At 40.9% G+C, this 25,525-nt stretch overlaps 1 protein-coding gene across 1 annotated transcript in view; it reads left to right on the plus strand.

The window, feature by feature from the left end:
• The window catches only part of UGGT2 (UDP-glucose glycoprotein glucosyltransferase 2), a 281,123-nt gene that overhangs the window by 4,463 nt on the left and 251,135 nt on the right, over positions 1 to 25,525 (plus strand). The window contains 3 exon segments of the mRNA XM_030201370.1: positions 7,480 to 7,562; positions 19,029 to 19,159; positions 21,468 to 21,580. Of these exon segments, the coding sequence (XP_030057230.1) occupies positions 7,480 to 7,562; positions 19,029 to 19,159; positions 21,468 to 21,580 (327 nt within the window).

Raw genomic sequence — 25,525 nt, forward strand, 5'->3', positions numbered from 1 at the left:
GGAGTGCCATTTTATAAGTATGACGGTAATATTCAGCCACTATCCTTGTAGCGGTGTGGTTTACTTTAGGCCAGAGAGAGGCTAAATGAAACCACTTAGTTATACGTATGGAGAGTAACTTTATGATAGATCACCTAGTTGGAGATTCGTTGTCTTTATAAAGTAGCCCCAGAAAAAGTGTGGGTATTTATACCTCCTCGTTGATTTCTGGAATTATGACTTTACCTAAAGCAGTCATTCTGGCAGTGTTGTGATGGGTTGATTTGGAAAATCATTTCAGGACTGATGAGATCTTGTAAGAGTCACTAACCCGATTGTGTAATTTCTCAAGAGAAACTGGTAAAGTTTGAAGAGCTGGACAGCAAGGTGACTAATGTGGAGGCTAGATAAGGTGTTGAATTCAATGTTAAGTTCTTAAGCTGTTTGGGATTTATTAAGGACTAGTAAAAGTGGCCCCCCCCCCCCAAACACTCCCTCACCCCCCGGGAGTTCCCTGCACCCCTGTCTTTGGAGTTGCACACCCCCGTTCGTCCGTCCCTCTCTGTCCTCCGAGTTCGAGCTCCCTTCCCCTCAGAGTTCCATGCCCCCTACCTCCCTCCCCCCCCCCCGTCCTCTGCATTCCAGACCACGGCCCCTTCGAGTTTCAGGACCCCCTCCCCTTACAGCATCAGGACCCCCCTCCCCTTACAGTTGCAGGACCCCACCTCTCATTCCAGTTACAGGCCCCCACCTCCGACTTCCAGGACCGCCCCGCCTCTCCCCCCTATCTCATCCCTGGACCCCCTCCCTCTCTGTGGCCTCCAAGTGCAAGCAGGACATTTGCTGCTGCCCCTGCTCTTCGTAAGTGCCAGCAACAGTGAAGCCCAGCATGCACGGACGGCGCTTCATACAGCCTTCGCTTTCGCTTCTGTTTCAGCTGTGCCTCTGGTCCTGCCCTTCGGCAAACAGGAAATGAGGGTGGGACCAGAGGCACAGCTGAAATAGAAGCAAAAGCGAAGGCTGAAGCGCCGTGCGTGCGTGCTGGGCTTCACTGTTGCCGGCGGAGCAGGAGGTAAAACATTTTAAAGAACAGTCGGCACTTACGAAGGGCAGGGGCAGCAGCACACGTCCTGCTTGCACTCGGAGGCCACAGAGAGAGGGGGGGGGAGGGAGGCGGTGGAAATCGGAGGAGGGGGGTGGAACTCGGACGGGATTGGGCCCGTGGAACTCGGGCGGACGGGAGTGGAGGGAGGGAGGTAGGAGGTCATGGAACTCGGGGGGGGGGGGGGCGATTCTTTACTCACCTCCGGTGGCTGGTGCTGGGTTCCCTTCCCTCTCACTTCCCATTGGTCCGCCCTGTGACGTCATCCCCAGGGCAGACCAATGGAAACTGTGTTACAAACCCAGGCATCCAGTCGGAGGTGCAAATTATTATATAGGATAGCTTTGTGATGTGTCATAATGTGAAATTATTCGAAAATGTATTAAGGGCTTGAAACTTTTGTGTTTTAAATGTTCTGATTACTAGGTTGATGTATTTATAAAGATGTGCGTAACATTTCTTTGTGAAATGTTACTATGGGGCTCATTTTCAAAGTACTTAGACTTACAAAGTTACATAATAACCTATGTAACTTTGTAAGTCTAAGGCTATGGTTCTTCAGACGGCTGAGGGAGATATGATAGAGGTCTATAAAATAGCAAGTGGAATGGAACGGGTAGGCGTGAATTGCTTGTTTACTCTTTCCAAAAGTACTAGGACTAGGGGGAGTACAATGAAGCTACAAAGTAGTACATTTAAAACAAATTGGAGAAAATATTTCTTCACTCAACGTGTAATTAAATTCTGGAATTCGTTGCCAGAGAATGTAGTAAAAGCAGTTAGCTTAGCAGGGTTTAAAAAAAAGATTTAGCTAGCTTCCTAAAAGAAAAGTCCATAAGCCATTATTAAAAAAATGACTTGGGGAAAATCCACTGCTTGTTTCTAGGATAAGCAGCATAAAATGTATTGTATTGTTTTGGGATTTTGCCAGGTATTTGTGACCTGAATTGGCCACTGTTGGAATCAGAATGCTGGGCTTGATGGACCTTCGGTCTGTCCCAGTATGGCAGTACTTATAATAACCTGTGTAACTTTGTAAGACTAAGTGCTTTGAAAATACTCTACGTATCTCAAAAAATGTGTTGTGAATGAGCAAGAGTGTGAGTTTGATAAAATGACATCTCTTGATCGCCTGTATCTAAAAGACTTTTTGGATTCCTCTCAATATAATTTTGTTGGACTGTAACCTGCTTAGCTTTATTTTGAAATGAAAAGGATAACAGTTGTGCTAAAATCTTATTTTCCCAAATTTAGCTTAGCCTACCCAATTGCAAGGGGAAGTGTTTTTTAATGGTTCCCTTACAAGTTCTTTATTTATTATAAGGATTAGTACCTGGTGGTTATTGTTAATTAGCTGGTGATGTGTGATTTAGCTCCAGGATTTCTTCAATTGCTTTGTTTTATTCCTCCTTATATGATGGATTTTGATATTTCTTTCACAATATTAAACTGGGGGTTCTGAAAGCAGTTGTTCGGAAATTTTGGGCATAGTTACCTGAGGCATATACAAGGCTGTGGTTTTGAGAAAAGGGGGCAAACTGATCCTCCCCCCTCAAAAAAAAGCTGAGCTCCTTATTTTGAGTGTTTCAGCTGAACTTTGGGGCTTGTTTTCAGCTGAAAATTGATTTTTAATGTAGTTGCTTTTTTTCTGTGTGTCCTAAATCTGCCCTTTTTTGCCACCTATTTTTTATGCTCCTAAATTTAAGAGTTTAATGAAATTTTGTTTACAAATTTTGGTACTCAGCCTTTGTAAATTTTCAAACAGATTAATTTAGCAGCAAAGCTCAGTTAGAAGCATAAATCATGTGACTATCAGGTCTGTGATTTCTTTGGCAGAAAGAGAATGGTATGCTTCAAACAGTTACATTCATAACCCAGAGAAAACTTTTAGATTTTGAAGAATTCTAATCTTCGACAGGGGCTCCTTAAGAATAGAAACAATAGTTTAATTGGAGCAACCTTTTTCAATGTTGTTAAGTTGAAAATTATAAATATTCTCTCGATAAAGGGAGGCATGAGTCAAGGGAATGACTACTGAATGTGGTGAGTACATGACAGAATAGCCCATATCAATAATGGAACACATCTGGTGGTAAAAATGCATTTAACCAGGATTTCTATTTATTTGTGATGTGATACAGTTCTTGTATTCCGCCAACTCTGACTCAGATAGTGGTTCAAAGCGGTTTACAAAACAAATTAAAAAATAAAATACAGCTTAAATTTACATAACAAAAGTTAAACGTAAGATACAATTTAAGACAAAAAAAAAAGTTTAAATAAGTAAGTCTTAAGATTTTTGTGAAATTGAAAATAACCAGAGGAATTTCGAAGTGTAAAAGGAAGGGAAAGCCAAAACTTAGGGGCAGACTGGATGGGACCGTACAGGTCTTTCTGTACCGTCATCTACTATGTTACTATCCAGCTTATTTTTGAAAGAGAAAGACGCCCATATTTCGACCCAAATCGGGAGATGGGTGTCTTTCTCCCATGAGCGCCCAAATCGGTATAATCGAAAGCCAATTTTGGGCGTCTTCAACTGCAAGCTGTCGCGGAAATGGGCAAAGTTGATGGGGGAGTGTCAGAGGTATGATGAAGGCAGCACTGGGGCGTGTTTATCGGCTGAGGAGAGATGGGCGCCCTCGGCTGATAATTGAAAAACAAAAGGCGTTTTTAGTGCGAATTTGGGTCTCTTTTTTTGGACCCTTTTTTTCACGAACAAGTCCCAAAAATGAGCCCTAAATGACCAGATGACCACCGGAGGGAATCGGGGATGACCACCCCTGACTCCCCCAGTGGTCACTAACCCCCTCCTTTCCCCCCCAAAAAAACAACTTTAACAACTTTTTTTTCCAGCCTGTATGCCAGCCTCAAATGCCATACCCAGCTCCATCACAGCAGTCTGCAGGTCCCTGGAGCAGTTGTTAGTGGGTGCAGTGGACTTCAGCCAGGTGGACCCAGGCCCATCCCCCCCACCTGTTACACTTGTGGTGGTATATGGGAGCGCTCCAAACCGCCCCCAAAACCCACTGTGCCTACATCTATGTGCCCTCCTTCAGCCATAAGTGCTATGGTAATGGTGTAGAGTTGTGGGCAGTGGTTTTTGGAGGGGATTTGGGGGGCTCAGCACCCAAGGGAAGGGAGCTATGGACTTGGGAAGTATTTTACTTTTTTTTTTTTAATTGTTACAAGTGCCCCCTAGGGTGCCCGGTTGGTGTCCTGGCATGTGAGGGGGACCAGTGCACTATGAGTCCTGGCCCCTCCCACGACCAAATGCCTTGGGTTTATTCGTTTTTGAGCTGGGCACCTTTGGTTTCCATTATCGCTGAAAAACGAAACTGCCCAGCTCAAATCCGCACAAATCCGATGCATCTGCCCAGCACAAACCGTATTATCGAAAAAAAAGATGGACGCCCATTTTTTTCGAAAATACGGTCTGTCCCACCCCTTCACATACCCATTCTTGGAGATAGACGCCCATGGAATTGGGCGTTCGATTATGCCCCTCTATGTATGTTACTATGAAAGACGTTTCCACTATTTTCTTGTATTTAATGTCCACAAAAGAAGGTAACAATAAACGTAGCAGATCTCTGAATTGTGAAGAGCCTCGTACATGAGGGAAAGCAGTGAAATTTTAAAATAATCTGGAGAAGAACCATCAAATATCCTTAAAAACCAAACACTCTGCCTTAAAAATTGCTCTAACATGAATTAGAAGCTGGTATAAAAATGTGAGCCGTAGTAGCACTGTCATTTTTCTTTAGACCTAAAATGAGTTGTGCTGCTGTATTCTGCAACAATTGAAGTCTGGATCGTAGCTTAACGGAAATAGGTTTATGGTTTATTGAACTTAACTGGCAGGCAGAACAAAGCAGTGAATAGACTAATTTAAAACAGCAAGCACACATAAAACATTGCAGTAATCCAGGTGACTTAAAAAACATGATCATACCAACATAGCAAAATTAGATCAAAATACCCTCTGATATACCGTAATAGATGCAATTTATAAAAGACTATTTAAGTTAAATGATTTATTTGTGGCTCTAAAGCAAGGGAAGAATCTAGGATGACTCCAAGAATCTTTGAAGACAATTCAAATTTCAGAAACAAATCTTTAGATACATAATTTATTTATTTTATTTATTGCATTTGTATCCCACATTTTCCCACCTCTTTGCAGGCTCAATGTGGCTTACAATGTATCATTCTTGGTGGTAATAGATTAGAACGTAATCACTTATTGTTACATAGAGGTATTGAATAACATATTAGAGTTTAAAGCAAGCAGATATTATAAAAGTAATTACTTATTGTTAAATAGAGATTTTGAGTGATATAGTAGAAATATGAAGCAAGCAGAAATTATAAAAATAGTTCTGAGTAAAGGTGTGGGAGATGTGTACATTTATATTTGTTATTCTATGTGGTATGCCTTTTTAAAAAGATGGGTCTTCAGTGATGTTCGAAAGTTTGTTAGTTCGTAGATCCCGCTCAGGTTGTGCGGCAGTGCGTTCCATAGCTTGTTGCATGCGTAAGTTTGTATTTTAGACCTTTGCAGCTTGAGAGATGAAGATTGAGGAATGTGCGGGCTGATCTTTTGGCGTTCCTTGTCGGTAAGTCTATCAGGTCTGACATATACGCTGGGGCGTCTCCATGAATGATTTTATGAACTAGTGTACAAATCTTAAACGTGATGCGCTCTTTGAGTGGGAGCCAGTGTAGCTTTGCTCGTAGTGGTTTAGCACCTTCATATTTTGCTTTTCTGAATATGTCTGGCTGCGGTGTTCTGGGCTGTCTAGAGTTTCTTGATTGTCTGCTCTTTACAGCCGGTGTATAGTGAATTACAGTAGTCTAGGTGGCTGAGCACAATTGATTGTACCAAGTTACGAAAGACTGTTATTGGGAAGAACTGTTTTACTCTTTTTAATTTCCACATTGAGTGGAACATCTTCTTGGTTGTGTTATTTGTATGATTCTCAAGTGTTAGATGACGATCGATAGTCACTCCAAGGATTTTTAGGGTGTCCGAGATAGGGAGTGTCAGATTTGGTGTGTTTATGGTGGTGAATTTGCTCGTATTGTGTTGAGAGGTTAGTATTAAGCATTGGGTTTTTTTCTGCATTAAGTTTGAGCTTGAATGCATCCGCCCATGAGTGCATGATGTGTAGACTTTGGTTAATATCGTTGGAAATTTCCTGCAAATCTTGTTTGAATGGGATGTAAATCGTTACGTCGTCTGCGTATATGTATGGGTTGAGGTGTTGGTTGGATAGTAGTTTAGCCAAAGGTATCATCATTAAGTTGAATAGAGTCGGTGAGAGGGGGGATCCCTGTGGAACTCTGCATTCGGGTGTCGATGTGGTAGATGTAGTCGAGTTGGATGTCAGAGTTTGGATTGCCCTTTCGAGCTAACCACAGTAATCTTGTTTTGTCAGCGTTTAACTTAAAACCATGAATTGAACTATAGTATTGAATCATGTCCTTACATTTAATTTCTTATATACCACCTGAAAGCTTTTGAAGTGGTGTACATTTGGGTACCGTGGATATTTTCTTCTCCCTGGAGGTCTCGGTCTGAGTTTGTATATACCTGAGACAATGGAGGGTTAAGTGACTTACATAAGATCACAAGAAGATGCAATATGATTTGAACTGGACTCTCCTGGCTCTAAGTCGAGTGGAGGAGTAGCCTAATGTTCAGTAGCCTGGGGAACTGGGTTCGATTCCCTTTGCAGCTTCGTGTAACTCTGGGCAAGTCACGTAACTCTCCATTGCTCTGGGTACAAAATAAATACCCGTGTATAATATGTAAACCACTTTGATTGTAAGTGCAGAAAGGCGATATATCAAATCCCTTCCTCTTTCTGTTGTTACACTCATACGGCTGTGATTGTTGAGGGCGTCTGTAGGAAACCTCTATGTCCCATCCACTTTTTATGGTTCATTTTATAGCAGTGGTTCTCAAACCTGGTCCTGGAGGCACCCCAGCAAGTCAGATTTTCAGGATATCTGCAATGAATATTCATGAGAGAGATCTGCATGCACTGGAGGCAGTGCATGCAAATCTCTCATGAATATTCATTACGGATATCCTGAAAACCTGTCTGGCTGGGGTGCCTCCAGTACCAGGTTTGGGGATCACTGATTTATAGAATGACCTTGGTAACTTGAAACAGATGCCTCATCAGTCAGCAGGTAATGCTGAGTAGTAGAGTCTGCTTTCCATGATCTGAGACTGTGAGCTCTACCTTAGTAGCTCTCCAGGATGTACTAAAGATCTTGAACATGCTTGGTCACCTTACTAAATCACATACTATGGTTTTCTGTTTTATTTTTTTCTGACATCTGAAAAATTCTCTTAAAATATGATATATTTTTTTTTATTTTAATAGTGAATTCATTGCAGAGGAAGGCAATGAGAAGTTTTGGCAGTTTTTGGATACTGTCCGAGAATTAACTGTATATAAAGAAAAGGGTAAGTACAGGTAATACGTATCATTAGATAAGCCACAGCCTATTGTATGTGTATCTTGTTTTTATGCTTATTGTCATGTATATTTTGTAAACCACTTAGCAATTTAACTTTGTGGCATATAGGTATTTTAAAGTAAATATCAGTATGGTTGCATTAATATAGGTATCGGATCAATTAATCCTGATCTGTAGTGTTGATTTTGCCATTATGACGTGTTTGTAAACTTTCTTTTGAGCATCTTTCTGGTATAGCTCCATTTTAATATATTACAGGGGTGTGCAAACCTTTTACACAGAGGTCTACATGAATGTCAGCGCCATCCCTTGCAGGCCCTACACACAAAATTCCTTCTCCCCATGGTGTTTTGCATTTCTGCTCTTCATCTCCTTTCCCATCCCAATGGTCTACGGCATATCTTTCCTTACTTACCAAATGTTACCCCTCCCCCCCCAGCCAGGCTGCAGCATCTCTCTCCTACCTTCCGTTCACCTCCCCCTCACTTGCGAGCTGTTTTAATCCTTTACTTCCCTAGCTCAGGTTGCGAATCTACAACTGCCCTAAGATGCATTGCATGGCCAGCCGACATGGAGCTTTAAGCATCTGCACATGGTTAAGGCTGCCAGCTTCTGTCCCCTCTGGCCACACAGTGCATCATATGATGATTGTAGATGAGGAGGAAGGTTACTTCCACAAATAGGGCACCAAAAAAGAAAAAAAAAGAGGCAGAATGATGTTTTGACCAGTTAGTTCCTAGTGACCTGAGAGCTACTAGGGGTATAGACTTAAATCAATAGGTACAAATAACCGGGCACTCTCCAATAAATAGCAATATGTGCAAGGCATACGATTTTGAATGTGATACGAAATGAAACAGGAAGCTAATGCAGCTGAGAAGTGGGGGAAAATGTTTGGTCCGATGAGCACCAAAATGAAAGTGGGAGACCATATTTTGGAGTATTTGAAGCCTTTTCAGTTGGACCTTAGTCAGCCTAGCATAGGCCACATTACAGTAGTCCAGTTGAAAAATCAAAAATGCATGAGTGAGAGTATGCAACATGGGAGTGCTAGATAGGCCTCTTAGGGGCCTCAGTTTACACAGAGCATAAAAGTCAGAGCGGATCCCTTTAGATTCTTTATGGAATGAAAGCTTGGTATCAAATAAAATTCCCAGGAACTGAAAAGAATCTGTTTCTAGGGACTGGAGAATGAAACAGAATGGGGACCAGGGGAGATTTAGGAAAGTTGCCAATTAACCAACAGGACACCATTTTTATCTTGATTGAGAACCAGCTTGTCAGAAAACCAAGTGACCACCGAATCTAAGCAATCCTGAAGGGAGTAAAGGTTTGAGTTATAATGATTGACTAGAAAAACCAAAAGAATATAATTCACATATTAAAGCTGCCAGTGGATGCATAAAAATATATAGAACAGGAGTGGAGAGAGAATGGATCCACGTGGAACCCCACAAGTAAGAACATGGGCAACTGACTTAGAAGACTGTAAAGAATGGCTAGACAGAAATGATGAAAACCAAGTGAGAACTGCCTCCTCCCCCAAGACCTATATCAGCAAGACAATTGAGGAATAGTTAATGATACCAGATCAAACATGGCTGAGAGGTCAAGAGCCATTAGGAGAACCACCTGATCCCCATCCAAACAAGAGTAGAGCTCACTGAGGAGAGAAGCCATAACTATCTCTGTGCTGTGATTCTGCCTGAATCCACACTGAAGCAGGTAAAGAAAGCCAGCAGAGTCAACATAGTTAATGAAAACCTGTTCTTTCTACCAACTTTGGAAACAAAAGGCAAATTAAAGATCAGGTGTTAACAGGCAGTGACAGAACCAAGGACGGCTTCTTCAGGACAGGGCACACTACTGCCTGTTTCCATAGAATTGGGACCTCAGTTTCCATCTATGCATAAAACACTACAATAATTATAAAGGCTTTTAATGCCCATTGTAGATTTCCCTTTCCCAGTTGTATAGCAGAAGCATCGTAGCATTACTTTGCAAATGAAAGGGCTAAAGACGGTAGCACTGGTCTGACTTGGCAATGTACCGACTCCTCATCAGCAACATTTGTGCATCCTGCCACCCTTTTGCTCTGTATGAAGCTTTTCAACGTTGCCCTGTGTTTGGTCTAACATCAGAGCAGCAGCATGGAACAATCCCAGAATCCAGTTTACAGGCTGGAAGTGCACTGTGTTAATCAAAGTCTGCTATATTTTTAATTTGTCACAATTGATTGTAATCTATCCCCTTGATTTCATTGTGCCTATATCCAAAAATTGACTTGGGCCACGCCTCCTCCAATTTTCCCCTATGCTCACCCTGACCCTGTCCCTTGATTTTCTCAGTCTAGCCTAAAACTAGCACCTCTTCCTACCTCCTCTACTCCCTCTCCCTTATTATATTACCTATCTACACTTCACCATTCCTCTGCTAAGCTTAGCCTGTTTTCTCTGCACTATACTTTGTATTCCTATTACTATGTAAGCTGCATTGAACCTGCTAGGATTGGGAAAGTGCGGGGTACAAGTATAATAAATAAATAAATAATGTGCCACAAAGTTCCAGTGTCAGGTGGATTACCTTGTATCTGCTTAGCCGATTTGTTTTGTTTTTCCAAATTTCATTGAGTTATGTTTAGTGACTTGTAATTCATGTTCAATAAAGATATTGTGTTTCAGTGGTTTAAAAGTGATAAGAAATGGTTAGCTTCTCTAAAATTTAACATGGGCCATCTGTAAGAGATAACCAATTATAATGAAATTATGCTGTGAACATGTGTCTCTCTATATTTTTATGGAACTTTATTTTTACTTTTCAGTTTTTTAAAGTAGCTCTCAGTCTTCAGTATATTGAAATCTGTTTCTTTCAGGTGCCAAGTTTTAATGTTAGTAAACAAAGGTATGATAGCACAGATACACTGATTTTCTTACCACACCCCTTTATGGGCTCTACTCATAATACACGTTTCATTAGAGCTGGATGTGGACCAAGATTTTGCCTTTGTCACATGTCCAAATGCACACTGATTTCCTTACCTTCGTACATTGTGGATCAGAGTGCCTGTGTTTATCTTCTTTTTTTTTTTTTTTTTTTTTTTTTTTGGCCACGTGACTAAGTAACCTTCAAGTTGCTGAGAGCAACTTCCTTATATCCAGTAACTTTTTTTTCTACTTCTGAAGAACAATCCGGTTCCCCTGGTGTAGGATTACTGATCCTGATAACTGGCTTAATACAAAGTTTCCTGTCTTGTGTGACCCTAAATTTACTCTGGTTCCAAGTGGCTCTGAAACAAGACACCAACTTTTCATCTGAGCAGCCACCCAACTCAGAGTCCCTAAGGGTTCCTTTTACTAAGCTGCAGCAAAAAGTGGCCTCCAGTAGTGTGGGCACCTGTTTATGGTACGCGCCAGGCCAGTTTTTACTGCGTCTGGGAAAAGGGGCTTTTTTTCAATGGGCCGGGAAAAGGGCCTGTGGTAAAATTGAAACCAGTGTGCGCCTATTTACGGCCTGAAACCTTAACGCCACCCATTGATCTAGCGGTAAGGGTATACGCGCGGTGACCAGTCAGCATTCGCCGCTAATTAATGCCAGAAATAACCACACATGGAAGAAATTTAAAATAATAGTTTATCTCTCCGGTATGGTCACACGCCAAATCCAAAATTACTGCCGGGGGCGCTAGTCTTGTTTTGGCGTGCGCTGCAAGCTCATAGAGTCTATCGTGCCTTTGTAGAAGGGCCCCTAAGAGACTTACATATACAGTGACGAGGAACAAGTGTAAACTTGAAACATGCCTTCCTTTTAATATTCCTTACCTGACGAAGAAGGGCAATCTTCGAAAGCTAATCAAGAAATGTATTATGTCCAATAAAAAAGGTATCATCTTATTTTCTTTTCCATGTTTTATTTTGTTTGAATTCTATTGATAATATTCCTTACGTAAGTTAGAAAATTGTTTCTTGTACTATCTATGCAAGTAACTTATTGCAAAAAAACAAACAAACCAGAAAAATTCTGTTCTTTTTCCTTGCAATATTAGACTATCACATGAATAAATATTGTTTTCACTGTTCTTTGAAAAATGTGGGTCTTCTACACAACAAGAACACTGATAAGAAGAATAGCTTTGCTTTCCTTTCTTCCAGAAGTTAAGCTAATGGAAGAGCTTGGGAGAGATCACATTGGTTCATTAGATAGGTCCTCTTGTGACTGATATGGCCAATTTACTGTTACAGGGGAATTTTCCCCCAAGTATGAATTTTCCCCTGAGTGTTAAAGTTGGCAGTTATTAGACCAGTTTTGAAAGAGTTAAAAGTTGATTCGGGGAAATCTGAATACAATTGTGCTGTGTTCAACTTACATTTCCAATCTTTCAGATTGGTCTATGAAACTTTTGAAATAATGATATGAATTTCTCCATCAAAGCCAATTTGGCTTCAGGTTTGGATACAACAGTGAAACTGTTTTGGTGAGTATGGCAGATAGAATTAAATGCAGGCATATGAGGTAAAGATGTATTATTTCTAAACATATATAACAAAAGCAGACAGAGAAATAAGATTGAAATTAAGTCTCCGGTAGTTCATCAGCTTTATCAGCCAAAAAGGTTTTCAGCTTCTTCTAAAAAGTCAAAAAGTCTTCTCCTTAAAATATAATGGCAAATTGTTCCATGGGGTTGGTTTTGCCACGGAGAAAACACTTAACCACAGAACAACCAACCTTGCCTCAGATCTTATTGCACTATCAATAACAACTTAGATGCCAATAGGAGATTATGGGGTTGATATTCCTTAACTAAATCCTTCAAATATATACTGGAACTTCCCCATGTACAACCCAAAACATCAACACCGAAACATTAAATTTGAATGGACTTTCAATAGGTAATCAGTGTAATATCCTCATGTAACGAGAGACATGCAGATGATTGGCATCACAACTTTTGACACATTGGGCTAAATTCAGTAAATGACGCTCCAAGTTGGGTGCTGTTTATAGAATAGCACTTAGCGCTGGGATCCACACCTAGTTTTGGGGTCGAGGATTTACACCAACTGAAACCAGGTGTAAATCCTTGCACCTAAACTGGGCATGGATCTACCATATTCTGTTACATTGCGGGCAAATTATAGGAACGCCCCTGACCTGCCTGTACCCCTCCCATCACCATGCTCCTTTCCAAATCTACGCGTAAAAATTTACACACATCTTGATAGAATCTCGACTAAGAAGATGCACACACAAGGTCAGATTGATGAATAGCTTGAATGTTTCTCTTTGTCCATTGGACGTATGTTCGCCCTCATTGATCAAGTTTTTGAAATCAGAAATGCTTGATGTGATTGTCCTTTTGGTTAATACATCTCTTACTGAACCTTCAGTTCCTCCTCATTTAAAAAGAGCAGCTGTGCATCTATTTTTGAAAAATGTAAGTTTAGATCCTAGTGACCCTGGTAATTGTCCATTATTATCTCTTGGTTTTCGTGCTAAAATCTTTGAGAATGTTATATTGTTACAGCTTCAGGAGTTTTTGAATACACTTAGAGGCATATTTTTAATCACTTATACTTACAAAGTTACAATGGGGCTCAGTTTCGAAAGAGAAAAACGTCTAAAAATTGTCATAAAGCACCATTTGGACAGATTTCTTCTCAAAACGTCCAAATCAGTATTTTCGAAACCTGTTTTGTAGACTGCTGTCTGTGCATTTTGTCTGCAGTGCGTCCAAATCACAAGAAGGCGGGTTTAAGACATACCTAACACTTGGACATTTACAGCAATAATGGAACAAAACGAAAACGTCTAGAGTGAAAACGTCAATGTTTTGGTCTGTTTTTCTAATGAATAAGACCAAAAATGTGCCCTACATGACCAAATGACCACCCCCTTCACTGACCCCTTCACACACCCAAAACATGTGAATTAAAATAGTACTTACCAGCTTCTATGGCAGCATCAGATGTTATAGCCAGGTCCATTAGAGCAGCGTGCAGGTCCCTGGAGTAGTGTAGTGGTGGTCCCAGTACACTGTAGACAGGTGGACCCAGGTCCATACCTCCCCCTGTATGTTACACTTGGTGGAAACTGTGAGCCCTCCAAAACTCACCAAAAACTCACTGTACCCACATATAAGTGCCCCCTTCACCCATAAGGGCTATTGTAGTGGTGTACAGTTGGGGGTAATGGGTTTTGGAGGACTCAGCAGACAAGATAAGGGAGCAAGTGGTGAGATGTGTATGAGGGATTTGTATGAGGTCCACAGCAGTTCCCACTGGGGTACCCTGTTGCTCTCGTGGGATGTCTGGAGGACCAGTGTGCTAAAAATGCTGGCCTCTCCTACATCCCAGTGGCTTGAGTTTCTACATTTGTTTTTTAAATAGCCTGAAAAGATAAATGCAGAGCACAAACCCTTGTTACAAACGGTATTTTTGAAAGCAAAAGATGTTGTTTTGCTCTTTTTTTTTTTTTTTTTTTTTTAAATGGTTACATTTGCTGTTCGGATTTAGGATGTTTAGTGCAAAATGTCCAAAGTCTGACTTAGACCGTCATATCGAAAATGCCCCTCATAAAAACCTATGGAACTTAAGTCTAAGTGCTTTGAAAATGAGCCTCATAGTGTATTAGATGTTTCAGTTTGGCTTTAGTCCAAAATATTCAACTGAGATGCTTCTGATTTCTGTGATTCTATTCGGGTTGGGTTTGACAGACGTATCGAGTATCTCCTGGTGACTCTCAGTATTTCTATCGCATTTGATAAAAGACTTGGGCATTAGTGGTAAACTTTGGTTTGAATCTTTTCTCTTTGAGACAGTTTCAGGTTCTTCAGGTATTCTGAATGGGTTATTTTAGCATCAGGTGTACCTCAAGGCACAGTGTTATCAGCTATATTGCTCAATATTTATACGAGTCCTATTTGTCGGGTCCTTCGATGTCTAGATGTTCAGTTTAGGCTTTATGCAGATGACTTTCAGTTTTCCTTCCCTATGATACTGTTGAGAAAAGCTTTCGTTTTTAACTACTTGTTTACAGTCTATGAGGGCTTGAATGGATGCTAATTATTTCAGTTGAATGCTTCTAAATTGCAGATTTTATTTTTGTCTGGTACTCTCCCTCAGGACTAGGCCAATCCACTTTGCATCTTCATCCTATTTTTGTTTCTGGAAACAATTGAAGTCTTATTTTCTAAATTTCTGTTATGAATTGTAGGAACTCCTGTCTTAATGTAGCTATTAGGTAATTATTGTACACCTATTATAGTTTTCTTTTGTTAACCCGGGCTGAACCTAGTTTTAGAGAGAGTAGCAGGCTACAAGTATCCATAATCATCATTATCTCTGCTCAAAGCATAGTGATGCACAGATTCTCATGGCTGTGTGTCTGACTTGGAACCCATGGTCGAGCAGAAGTTGATGAATGCTACTTGCCGTGGAGATAACCTTTTCCCCAGAAAGATGGAAGAGGTTGCTGACCTGATCAAAAAACATACTGATACCATCGACACCCTCTCCTGGTGGACACTTTCTACACTCTCCTGATCTAAGAGGTTTTCTGGCAAGTTGAAAAAAGGTCCCTACTACTCTTGAGGTGTAGGTACACTTCTTGCCCCACTCAGTCTGAGTTCCAGTGTGCTCATTCTAATCAACAGCATCTGTAGAAACCCCAGCCGGCTCACCAGTCAAAACATTGGACATGTTTTTGACTGGATCCAGGAAAGCATATCTGCCATCAAAGTGACCATTCCAGACAATTGTCTGGACAGCGGGAGGCTAAGTTTTTACCAAGAAAGGTGTCCCTTTGTAACTTCTGATCAGTGGGTTCTTCAAATAGTCCATCTCGGTTATTCTTTACATTGGCGAAATAAACCTCTATATTACCCACCTAGAGCATCTTGCTTCAGTTCTCTACACAAGGCAATATTTGTAGAGGAACTCTCCGCCCTTCTCAAGGCCCATGTGGTTGAACCTGTTCCACCAGGGGAAGAACGGAAGGGATTCTATTCCAAGTACTTCTTTGTGCCAAAGAAAATGGTGGGGGGGAGGGGGGTGTTTCCCATCCTAAACGTAAGGGCCCTGAACAAATATCTGGTCAGAAGAAAAGTTCAAGATGGTTTCCCTGGGCAACCTTATCACCATGATTTAGGAACAAGATTGACTATGCTCTCTCGACTTGAAGGATGCCTATACTCATATCCAGATACTTCCAAGTCACAGGAAGTATCTTCTGTTTTGGGTGGGGACACATAACTTTCAGTACTGCGTTCTGTAATTTGGCCTCGCATCAGGTCCCAGGATATTTACAAAGTGTCTAACGGTAGTCGCAGCATCACTATGCAGACTGGGAGTTTGTGTTTCCCTTTGTGGATGATTGGTTGGTGAAGAGCACATCAAAGGAGGGTGCTCAGGAGTCCATGCAGAGAACTGTTGGAGCTACTAGGGTTTATTATCAACTACCCCAAGTCCCATCTACCACCAGTTCAGCAATTGGAATTTATAAGATCCCTGTTAGACATGGTTCAAGCGCGAGTCTTTCTCCCTCCAGCATGGGCAGACACTCTTGTTACCTTTGCTGAGTGGGTTCGCAGCACCCAGCAGGTCACGGCTTGGCAGATGCTGAGGTTGTTAGGCCACATGGTCTCCACGGTGCATGTCATCCCCATGGCATGTCTCCATATTAGATCTGCTTGATGGGACTGTAGCTTCCCAGTGGTCTCAAGCCAAGGGGGACCTAGTGGATATCATGCAAATCACTCCAGAGCTGGCTCAATCCCTCCTCTGGTGGACAATTCGGTCCAGTCTGACCTTGGGAATATCATTCCAAATTTTTATTTTTAGAAGATTTTTCTTTAGAAATTACAAATTCAAACCCTATCTAAGCTTATTCCCCCCTCCCTCCCGAACCCGTATCATGGTGGTGCTGGTTTATAAGTTTGTAACTGTTCATATGGCTGCCAAATTTTATTAAAGGGACCCAAATGACTTTTCCTCATTGCAGTCAATTTCGACATTTTATAAAGAAAGTTGACTTCGACTTTATCATCTGCATCCCCGGTGGTTTTTGCTGTTTCCAAGCTCTTGCTATCGCTATTTTCGCCGCAGTCAAGTATTGAATTGCCAGTCTATGGTGCTCCACTGCCATTGTCGCCGGTTTAAAGTGTAGAAGACAGTTTTCCGCTTTACAGGGGAATGGTTGTTGAAGTATTTGACTTATCAAAGACGTCACTTCCCTCCAGTAGTCTTGCATTTTTGGACAATCCCACCATATGTACATGAATGTCCCCCTGGCCCCACATGCCCGCCAGCATTCTGCGGATCACTCCGGATATATGCGTTGTAGTCTATCTGGAGTATAATCAGCCGGTGTTACTGAAGAGGAGTTTCATCACTACGTAGCTGTTGATTATGATCTACAAACAGCTGACGACAGCACTGATGTCGAGATATGCGCCTACGTGCAGGCAACGGCTGATGATGAAATGAGCAGCAAGGCACATGCTGACGAAATTCAACAACCTCCTGTCACTTTTGCAAGAGCTCTGGAGAGTCTCAACACCACGCAGGCCTATCTGGAGGCCATTGGATGTCAGTGCTATGACAGTTTTTACCATCTGGCAGACGTAGTCTATGGAGCTTACGGACACAAGAGTGAACAGAGGACTATGCCTGAGATTGTAAGCTCTATTGAGCAGGGACTGTCTCTCTATGTCAGGTGTTCAGCGCTGCGTGCGTCTGGTAGCGCTATACAAATGCTAATAATAATAATAATAGTTCAAGTAAAGCCTATCATCAGTTAACGGAGACTGTATAATGCCAGTTAAGAGACTGTATATGGTACATATAATAAACAGTACTGTACATATGTTTATCAGATGTCAAGCTTCTTTGAGTCACAACGGTTAAGTGCACGCTCCATTTAACTGCATGTATTTCTTTGGTCCCAGACTCTTGCACTTAAGCGGATTGCACTGTATTACTACAATCATCTCTTCTTTTCTAAGCATGCTACTATATGCTTATTTTCCCTCTTACGATCTCCTGCTTATACTACTGTCTGCTGTGAGTGTCCAGTGGAGCCATCTTTGTCCACTGCAGTCTTTTTCTAATGCATTATTGCTATAACCATATAATCACTCTCTTCAAGTCGTTAAATTGACTCCCCATTCGCTTTCACATAGTTAACGCTTTCATTGTTCAATTACAAATGTATTTACTCTGCAGCTCCTCCATTACTTCTTTTTTCTTCTCTCTCTACACCCTTACTTGTGAGCTCCATTTATCTTGCAACTTGCCATATTCCAATCCAGACTAAAAACTTGCCTTTCTGACCACTTCTGTATAATATATGTATTTTCCTAAACACTCTGTAGGCTGTGTGGAGCAGGGTCTAACAAATCTAGTCAAGAGTCTGAAAGCTACGTTTGCCTGATGGCATTTCAGAAATTAAAGTAGCAGTAGTAATAAGCTTATCTCATTTACTCCTGGGTATTGGAGCTAGTTTCCTTACTGTCATGGGGTTACAGTGTAGGCTTTCATTATTTTGGAATTAGCTCACACCATTCTGGTATTTCAAAGTCGGTTTCATTCGGGCACAGTGTGAATTTCCCTGGCCACACAAGGCTTGCAATGTTTGTACCTGAGGCAATAGAGGGAATGTCATTGAGATTTGACCCTGATTTCCCTGGTTCTGCTGTAACCACTAGGCAGCAATTCCCACACCTTTTGTTTCAGTGTTTATTTTTTCAACTTTTTTTTAAATCATATATATATAATTTTTCATTTTACAAGGGTCACTTGCAAACAGTAATACAGAGATGACTGCATATTAATACAAGATAAGAAGAAAACAATCCCAACTAGATATATGGATTATATACAATCTTTCTCTTTCTTAGACCACAAAGTGAAGAAAAATAGGGAGAGTGAGATAAGACAAGGAGATCAATTAAGCAGTAAACAGAAAAAAGAAAACATGGTATTAACCTGATTATCCCCAGATATTACTCATCTAATTCATTATTCCACATTGATCATTCGGTTGGCTTCTTCAAGACCAAATACGGTGTATAGTCAATTCATTTCATTGAAAACATACTTATTGTCCAGATTTTAGTTAGAAATAATACATCTGATTACATTCTCTCTCTTTTAAAAACCAGAAATTATTTAAACTGTTTTTATTGATTGCTTTTATTCTTCTTGTTTTTATGTTTGCCACCTGGAAATAAATGTTCAGGATACTGTATTGGATGTTAACAATTCCCCTACATTTATAGACGTCTGTTCTGAGATTCATACTATACTGTTGAAAAAACAAACTGCTTAAAAAAGCAAGAACTCATTTATTGAGGTCCCCCCCCCCCCCCCCATTTTCAAATCAATGAATGTTTTGATAAAATCAACTGATTGTAGCTCTTGCAATAAAAGTTGAGCTTGTTTTGTTTTTATTTTTCCAGACACAGAACATGCTTATTACAACTTGATCTTGAAGAAAGCTGGGCAGTTTTTATCTGACTTGCAGTTGAGCTTGTTGAAGTTTGCTTTTTCCATAGGGGCATACTCCCCAACTATTATGATGTTTCAGCAGGTAAGCACAACTGTGAGCTGTAATTTTGCATATTTGGTATTGAAATATCAGTAGTATGTATAGACAGACATGACATGACATAACAGTACAGGGAATATAATTAAAAAGAAAAATGTTTAGGATTTATTTGGTTAGTATGGGTGGTCTGGTTTCCTGTCCAAAAGTGCTTAGTACAGACTAAAGTAGATAAAATAGAGAAATTTGCTCTTTGATCCTTCCTTTAAATTATCATGGATGCTCTGGTAATTAACACGAACTCAGTGAAGCCAAGAGTGACTTAAGATATGTTCGTAAAAGAGCAGGTAAAAGGAGATCTGGTTTTCTGTGGAAAATAGAAACAAAACCCCTGGAAACTCCAGTTAATTCTAGAAAGGGGATGAGACTTGATATGTAAACTGCTTTGATTGTAACCACAGAAAGGCAGTGTATTATATTTATTGTGTACCTGGGGCAATAGCCTTATAAATATTACTATGAAGAATGCTCCTCTACATATTATGTATTGGAGCTGTCCTGATGGCTCAGTGACAGTTGTGTGCTGCTGTGTAAGTCACCTGGGCTCTACCCTTTGGGTCAGCTGCTGCAGAATGTGAAGGCAACATTCACAATAGAGAATGACACGGGGACAAAGTTTGTCCCTGTCTCTGTGGATTCTGTCTATGTCCCCGCCCCATCCCCGTGGGCTCTGTCCTCATCTGCAGATAATGGTGTATTCGGGTGGAAAGCCTAAGATTGTGGTTCGGAGTATATGGGATTGTCAGAGAGGAGAGCGATAATGGTGTATTCAGGCGGAGAGCCTTATGACTAAGACACAGAATTTTAAAGCAAATGTGAAAGTCAATGGGAAGCCAATGAAATTTTGCTAATAGTAGAGAAGCAGAGATTGGATTTCATAGGAGCTCAGCTAGACTCTGTTCAGGCTCCAGACCTTTCTTCTAGACTAGCACGTGGACACTGTACTATGAATTGCCCTTTGGGTCCACCAGAGCCAGCAGGTCACGGCTCAGCAGATATAGAATTGTAGGGCCACATGGTCTCCACTGTCCATGTGACACCAATGGCACATCATCATATATAACCAGCCCGGTGGATTCTAGCTTCTCAATGGTCACATGCCATGGGGAACCTGGTGGATGTTATCGATGTCTCTCCTACTCTGCAGGAGTCTCTTGTGGTGCACAATGTGGCCCAATTGTCAATGGGACTCCCATTCCAAATTCCTTCTCCCCACAAGATGTTGATGACAGATGTAGCCAACGTGGCATGAGGAGCTCATTTAGATGGGTTCCACACTTGGAGTTATTCCTCAGTGCTCTCTATCTCTCTCTTCATGGCCGGGCTCTGCAGATATTTGAGCCGCCACGGAGCAAGAAATTGGGGAAGTTTCTCAGAACTTGAAACCGTGAGACTTCTCCAACTTCCTGCACCCCACGGCTCAAGTATATGCAGACCCCAGCTGTGCAGGGGGAGATAAAGAGCACTGAGGAAGATGAAAAGGGGGCCCTGCTGTAGAGGTAAAAGCGGGGAAGTGGGTCAGCATTAAAGGAGTTCCTAGGAAGGAGCATAGGAACTCTGCTGTAGAGATAAAAGCAGGAGAAGGGAGAGAGAATCTGGATGAAGGCTGGGGAGGGGGCCATGAGAGAAACTGTGGGAGAGGCGGGGGGCATGAGAGAATCTGGATGAAGGTTGGATACATTCTGTGATTAAGCGCAATTAATTGTGCGATTGCATGATTAATTGCAATTAAAAATCTTCATCGTTGCCAACCCCTATTTATTATTGTTAAAAGTAAAAAGTTTTAAAAAAGAATGTATTCAGTAAGCTGCATTCTGATGTTCTGCTGCCATCTGTTCACAGACCATATTTTCATTACATTTTTTTCTTAGACTACCTAGAAATTAGTTTTTACTGAACACTTGTTCAAAAAACTTGTATTGCTAAGTTAACTATTGCTAAGGCTAGACTATAAAGTATGAAAGGTACTGTAACTGCAGTTACACAAAAATCGGTGCGAGAGCAGTTCTAATAATTTTTAATACAAACAAAGCTCCATAGCTGTGTAGTTTTCCAGGGCAGGAAACAACTTTGGATCAAATATTCAGTCAGGATTATAGTGCAGCTTACATGACTGTAAAACAGTTTTGCTTATAACTTGCAAATTTTGATTTTGTAGCCTGTTCTTCCTCAATTTTCACATATGTAATCTAGAAGCATGACTTTAGAATTATTCTAATCAAGGAATAGGCATTAATTTTAAGTTGGAGTGCAATTAAACCAGCCTATTTGAGCCTAATTATTGAAATGCTAGATTGCAGTTGATGAACCACCTCCAGAAGGTTGCAGTGCCTTTGCTGTTATCCATGGGGAGCGCACCTGCCAGCCTAAAGACATCAAAAGGCTCCTGAAGAATGCAACTGAGAGGTAAGCCCATGGTGAAATATCAAGCCATTTTAAGCCAGAAATGCAGTACTGAATTGACAATATTTCTTTATATCTCAGCCTTGAACTTTCTATGTATAGAGGACAATCTTCAAAGCCATTTATGCGAGTTGATAGTGATTTGCTCAGGTAAATTGCTCTGTCATGCTAAAAAGTACTTAAAAACAAAAAATGGAAAAGGTGCTAAAATGTTTTCTTTTTTTTTTTAAATTGGACTAACAATTCATTTTTTGACTAACTTTCAGAGGCCAAATTCACCTTTCTCTGGTCAGGGCATTATGAGCAAAAGGTGAAAATATCAGAAGATACAAGTGAAAAACTAAAAGCATTCGAGTGAAGGTCTCAAGGGGAAAGGTAGAGTTGGAAGAGGGAGAAATGGATGAGTGATCAGAAAGTGACAAAGTAATAGAATTTTATGGTTTATAATATGATATGACCTAAAGATATCCTTTCTCATTAGTTACAAAGTACCTTATTTTAACTTTAATCATCTTTTAACATTCCTGAGTTGTGTTAAACTTTCTTCTTAAATTCTAATTGTAAGATTATTGATCCAGTGTTCCGATCCTGGAACATGCTCCCCCATATGGGCGGTCACCTTGGTTTGCTTTGTGGCGTCTGATCTTGTGTCTGTGAGAATTGGGGGGTTTTTTTTGTCCTTAACATCTGGCCTGTCTCCAACATAGCATCCTTCTTCACATCTCTGCATTGAATAATATATGCCACATTTAAGAACAAGCATGAGTAGAAGCCCCATGTTGAATATTTTTCCCATATGGATAACTGTTGGGTCCTTTGCTATGTTTTGCACAATTTTCAGTTTGATATATTGCAGGGACTTGTGCCGTTGTCTTCTTTTTGAACTTCTGTTGGGGAAATTGCTATTCACTATTTTTTTTTCCTTCACATTGTCGGAAGGCCAACATTGGTGGAGCTGGGAATATCTTTGGCAACTCGTTCTCCAGGGAGTAGTGCCTATAGGTCTCTTATGATTTTTCTCAGTTTTTCCAGCATACTCCTGACCTGAGAGAAATGGGTTTGACCTCCAAAAACTAGTCAAAATATATTACGTTAGTCCAATAAAAAGGTTATACTGCTAAAAGTCCACATGAACTTTCTTGGCATGTATATTCTTTAAAAGGTCTGAATGGGAGGTGTCCTAAGGGTGGTTAAAGGCAACAATGCCTGTAGATCTGACTTTAAAATCTATATGCATTATTGTCCAGCTGTTTTTTTTTTTTGACTATTGAACATGTAGTTGCAAAGTTTACGGCACCTCGGGCACTTTTTTCAAAGGGAAGCTATAAAGTTAGCAAGCACTTTGTACACACATACCTAGTGTCTATCTAGAAATTGTTGCTACAGTTCTATAGTGCCATGAATTGGGGTTCAGGACAGGTTTCTTCTGTATTTTTGACTTGGTCAGTTCTGGCCAGACTGGCTGTATTTGGATGCAGTTGGTAATGGCAAAATTCCAAAGGAGTAGAGGAGTAGCCTATTTGTTAGAGCAGTGGCCTAAGAACAAAAAAAGCCAGATTCAGATCCCACTACTGCTCCTTGTGATCTTGGGCAAGTCACTTAACCTTTCATTGACTCGAGTACAAAACTTAGATGGTAACTCCTCTGGGGACAGGGAAAATATCTATTGTACCTGAAAGTAAGTCGCCTCGATCTGCTGAGAAAGGCAAGAGCTAAATTAAAATCCTCTTGTTACTTACCAGCACAGATGGAGGGTTCCATGTTTGTCTATACAAACCATGGCAACTTGGTTCTCTCTGAACTAAATCTGTCCGATTTTGGGAAAGATGAATGCTCAGAGGAAGTAAAATATTGCTCAGCGCTCTGGATGATTGATACATATGGTGTTTTGGACAGTGACCAGGTTTCCAGAGGAAATCCAGCCACCTGCCCTCGCATCCAGAACTAGAAACTCAACAGGCTCAACAGTTCTTTACCCTCTGTTGATGTCCGGATCAGTAAATCTTGCAAAACATCTTTCTTGAAGGACTCCTCAAATAGGCTCTCTTGCCAGCAGCTACTCCTCTTTTGGTTAGTGCATTTTTTTAATTTTATTTTTGTTACATTTGTACCCCGTGCTTTCCCACTCACGGCAGGCTCAATGCGGCTTACATGGGGCAATGGAGGGTTAAGTGACTTGCCCAGAGTCACAAGGAGCTGCCTGTGCCTGAAGTGGGAATCAAACTCAGTTCCTCAGTTCCCCAGGACCAAAGTACACCACCCTAACCACTAGGCCACTCCTCCACTCGCATTGACTGGGAAGAGAGACCCTTGACTTGCCTCTTCCTTATGCTTATTGCTCCATCCTGCTCATAGCAAGAATCTTGCAGAACTATCAATAGAGGCTAGGGAGAATTATACTTGTAGCTCCCTAATGGCTTCCTCAGAATTGATGACCTGTGCTCAAAAAAGGCTGTTTTACCTTCTTGAAGGATCCAGATATTTCCATCACTTATCACACAGAGCAAGAGCTATTGTCTTCATTCTGATCTCAAATTCCATGCCTTCAAGTATGGAAATTGGGTAATGGTTAGTCTCTACTCTGAGACTTTAAAAACACATATTCAGTACAGCTTAGTTTTCTGCAAGAAGATCATTTACTAGGCATACTTATGCCTTCAAGTGGAAGAGATCTGCCGTCTGTTTGTTCAGTCATTGCCCTCCTGACATATTATACTACTACTACTACTCTATCTAGGACTCCTGCTGTCCTCCATCAGAGTACATCTGAGTGCTTTCAGCCTATTATGCCCTGGTTGATAGGTTTCCAGTTGTTCACTGTACTATAATATCTATCTTCATGAAAGAGCTTCTTTGTCAAACCACCATTGAAGAAGCCTCTTGTATCCAGGAACCTCAATATCATCCTTACAGCTGTTACAAAGCCATTATTGAGAAATTAAATTTACTTCTTTCAAGCACATTGCTAGAAGACACTCTTTCTAGTAGCAGCTACCTCAGCTAGAAGAGTGAACGTCAAGCCTTTGTTACTTATGAACTTTTATACTTGCTTTCATTTTTTTTATTGTGTATCATTTAATTATATTGCATCAAGAAAAATCCTGAAACATATTAAGCGTGATTGCATAACACTTCAACAATACACCACTCAGCAATCAAATCTAACCAGACTCAAAAAAGATGTCAGGAAGTATTTTTTCACGGAGAGAGTGGTGGATGCTTGGAATGCCCTCCCGCGGGAGGTGGTGGAGATGAAAACGGTAACGGAATTCAAACATGCGTGGGATATACATAAAGGAATCCTGTGCAGAAGGAATGGATCCTCAGAAGCTTAGCCGAAATTGGGTGGCGGAGCCGGTGGGGGGAAGGGGGGTTGGTGGTTGGGAGGCGAAGATAGTGGTGGGCAAACTTATACGGTCTGTACCAGATCCGGTGGTGGGAGGCAGGGACTGGTGGTTGGGAGACAGGGAATAGTGCTGGGCAGACTTATTCGGTCTGTGCCCTGAAAAAGACAGGTACAAATCAAGGTAAGGTATACACATGAGTTCATCTTGTTGGGCAGACTGGATGGACCGTGCAGGTCTTCTTCTGCCGTCATCTACTATGTTACTATGAGGCATATTTTCAAAGCACTTAGCCTTCCAAAGTTCCATAGAAACTTTGGAAGGCTAAGTGCTTTGAAAATATGCCTCCAAGTAACCATAATCAGCTATGCTAGACCATACTTAAGGAGGAAAATCCAACCCAAGAAATACCAGAAGAAGCTAGTCAACATATATAAAAAAAAAAATAATAATAAGAAAAAAAAAAAAGGAAACATGCAGTGAGTCCATTCCAGATTAACTATACCTTTGATTCTTTAGTAGGTGAAAAAAGAAACTAAAAAGGATCAGGAAAAGTAAACACTTAAAAGAAATCCTCAGTTGAAACCTACCTCCTAAAGAAATA

Source organism: Microcaecilia unicolor, chromosome 4 (assembly GCF_901765095.1).
Source record: "Microcaecilia unicolor chromosome 4, aMicUni1.1, whole genome shotgun sequence".
In the NCBI taxonomy this organism is placed as follows: domain Eukaryota; kingdom Metazoa; phylum Chordata; class Amphibia; order Gymnophiona; family Siphonopidae; genus Microcaecilia; species Microcaecilia unicolor.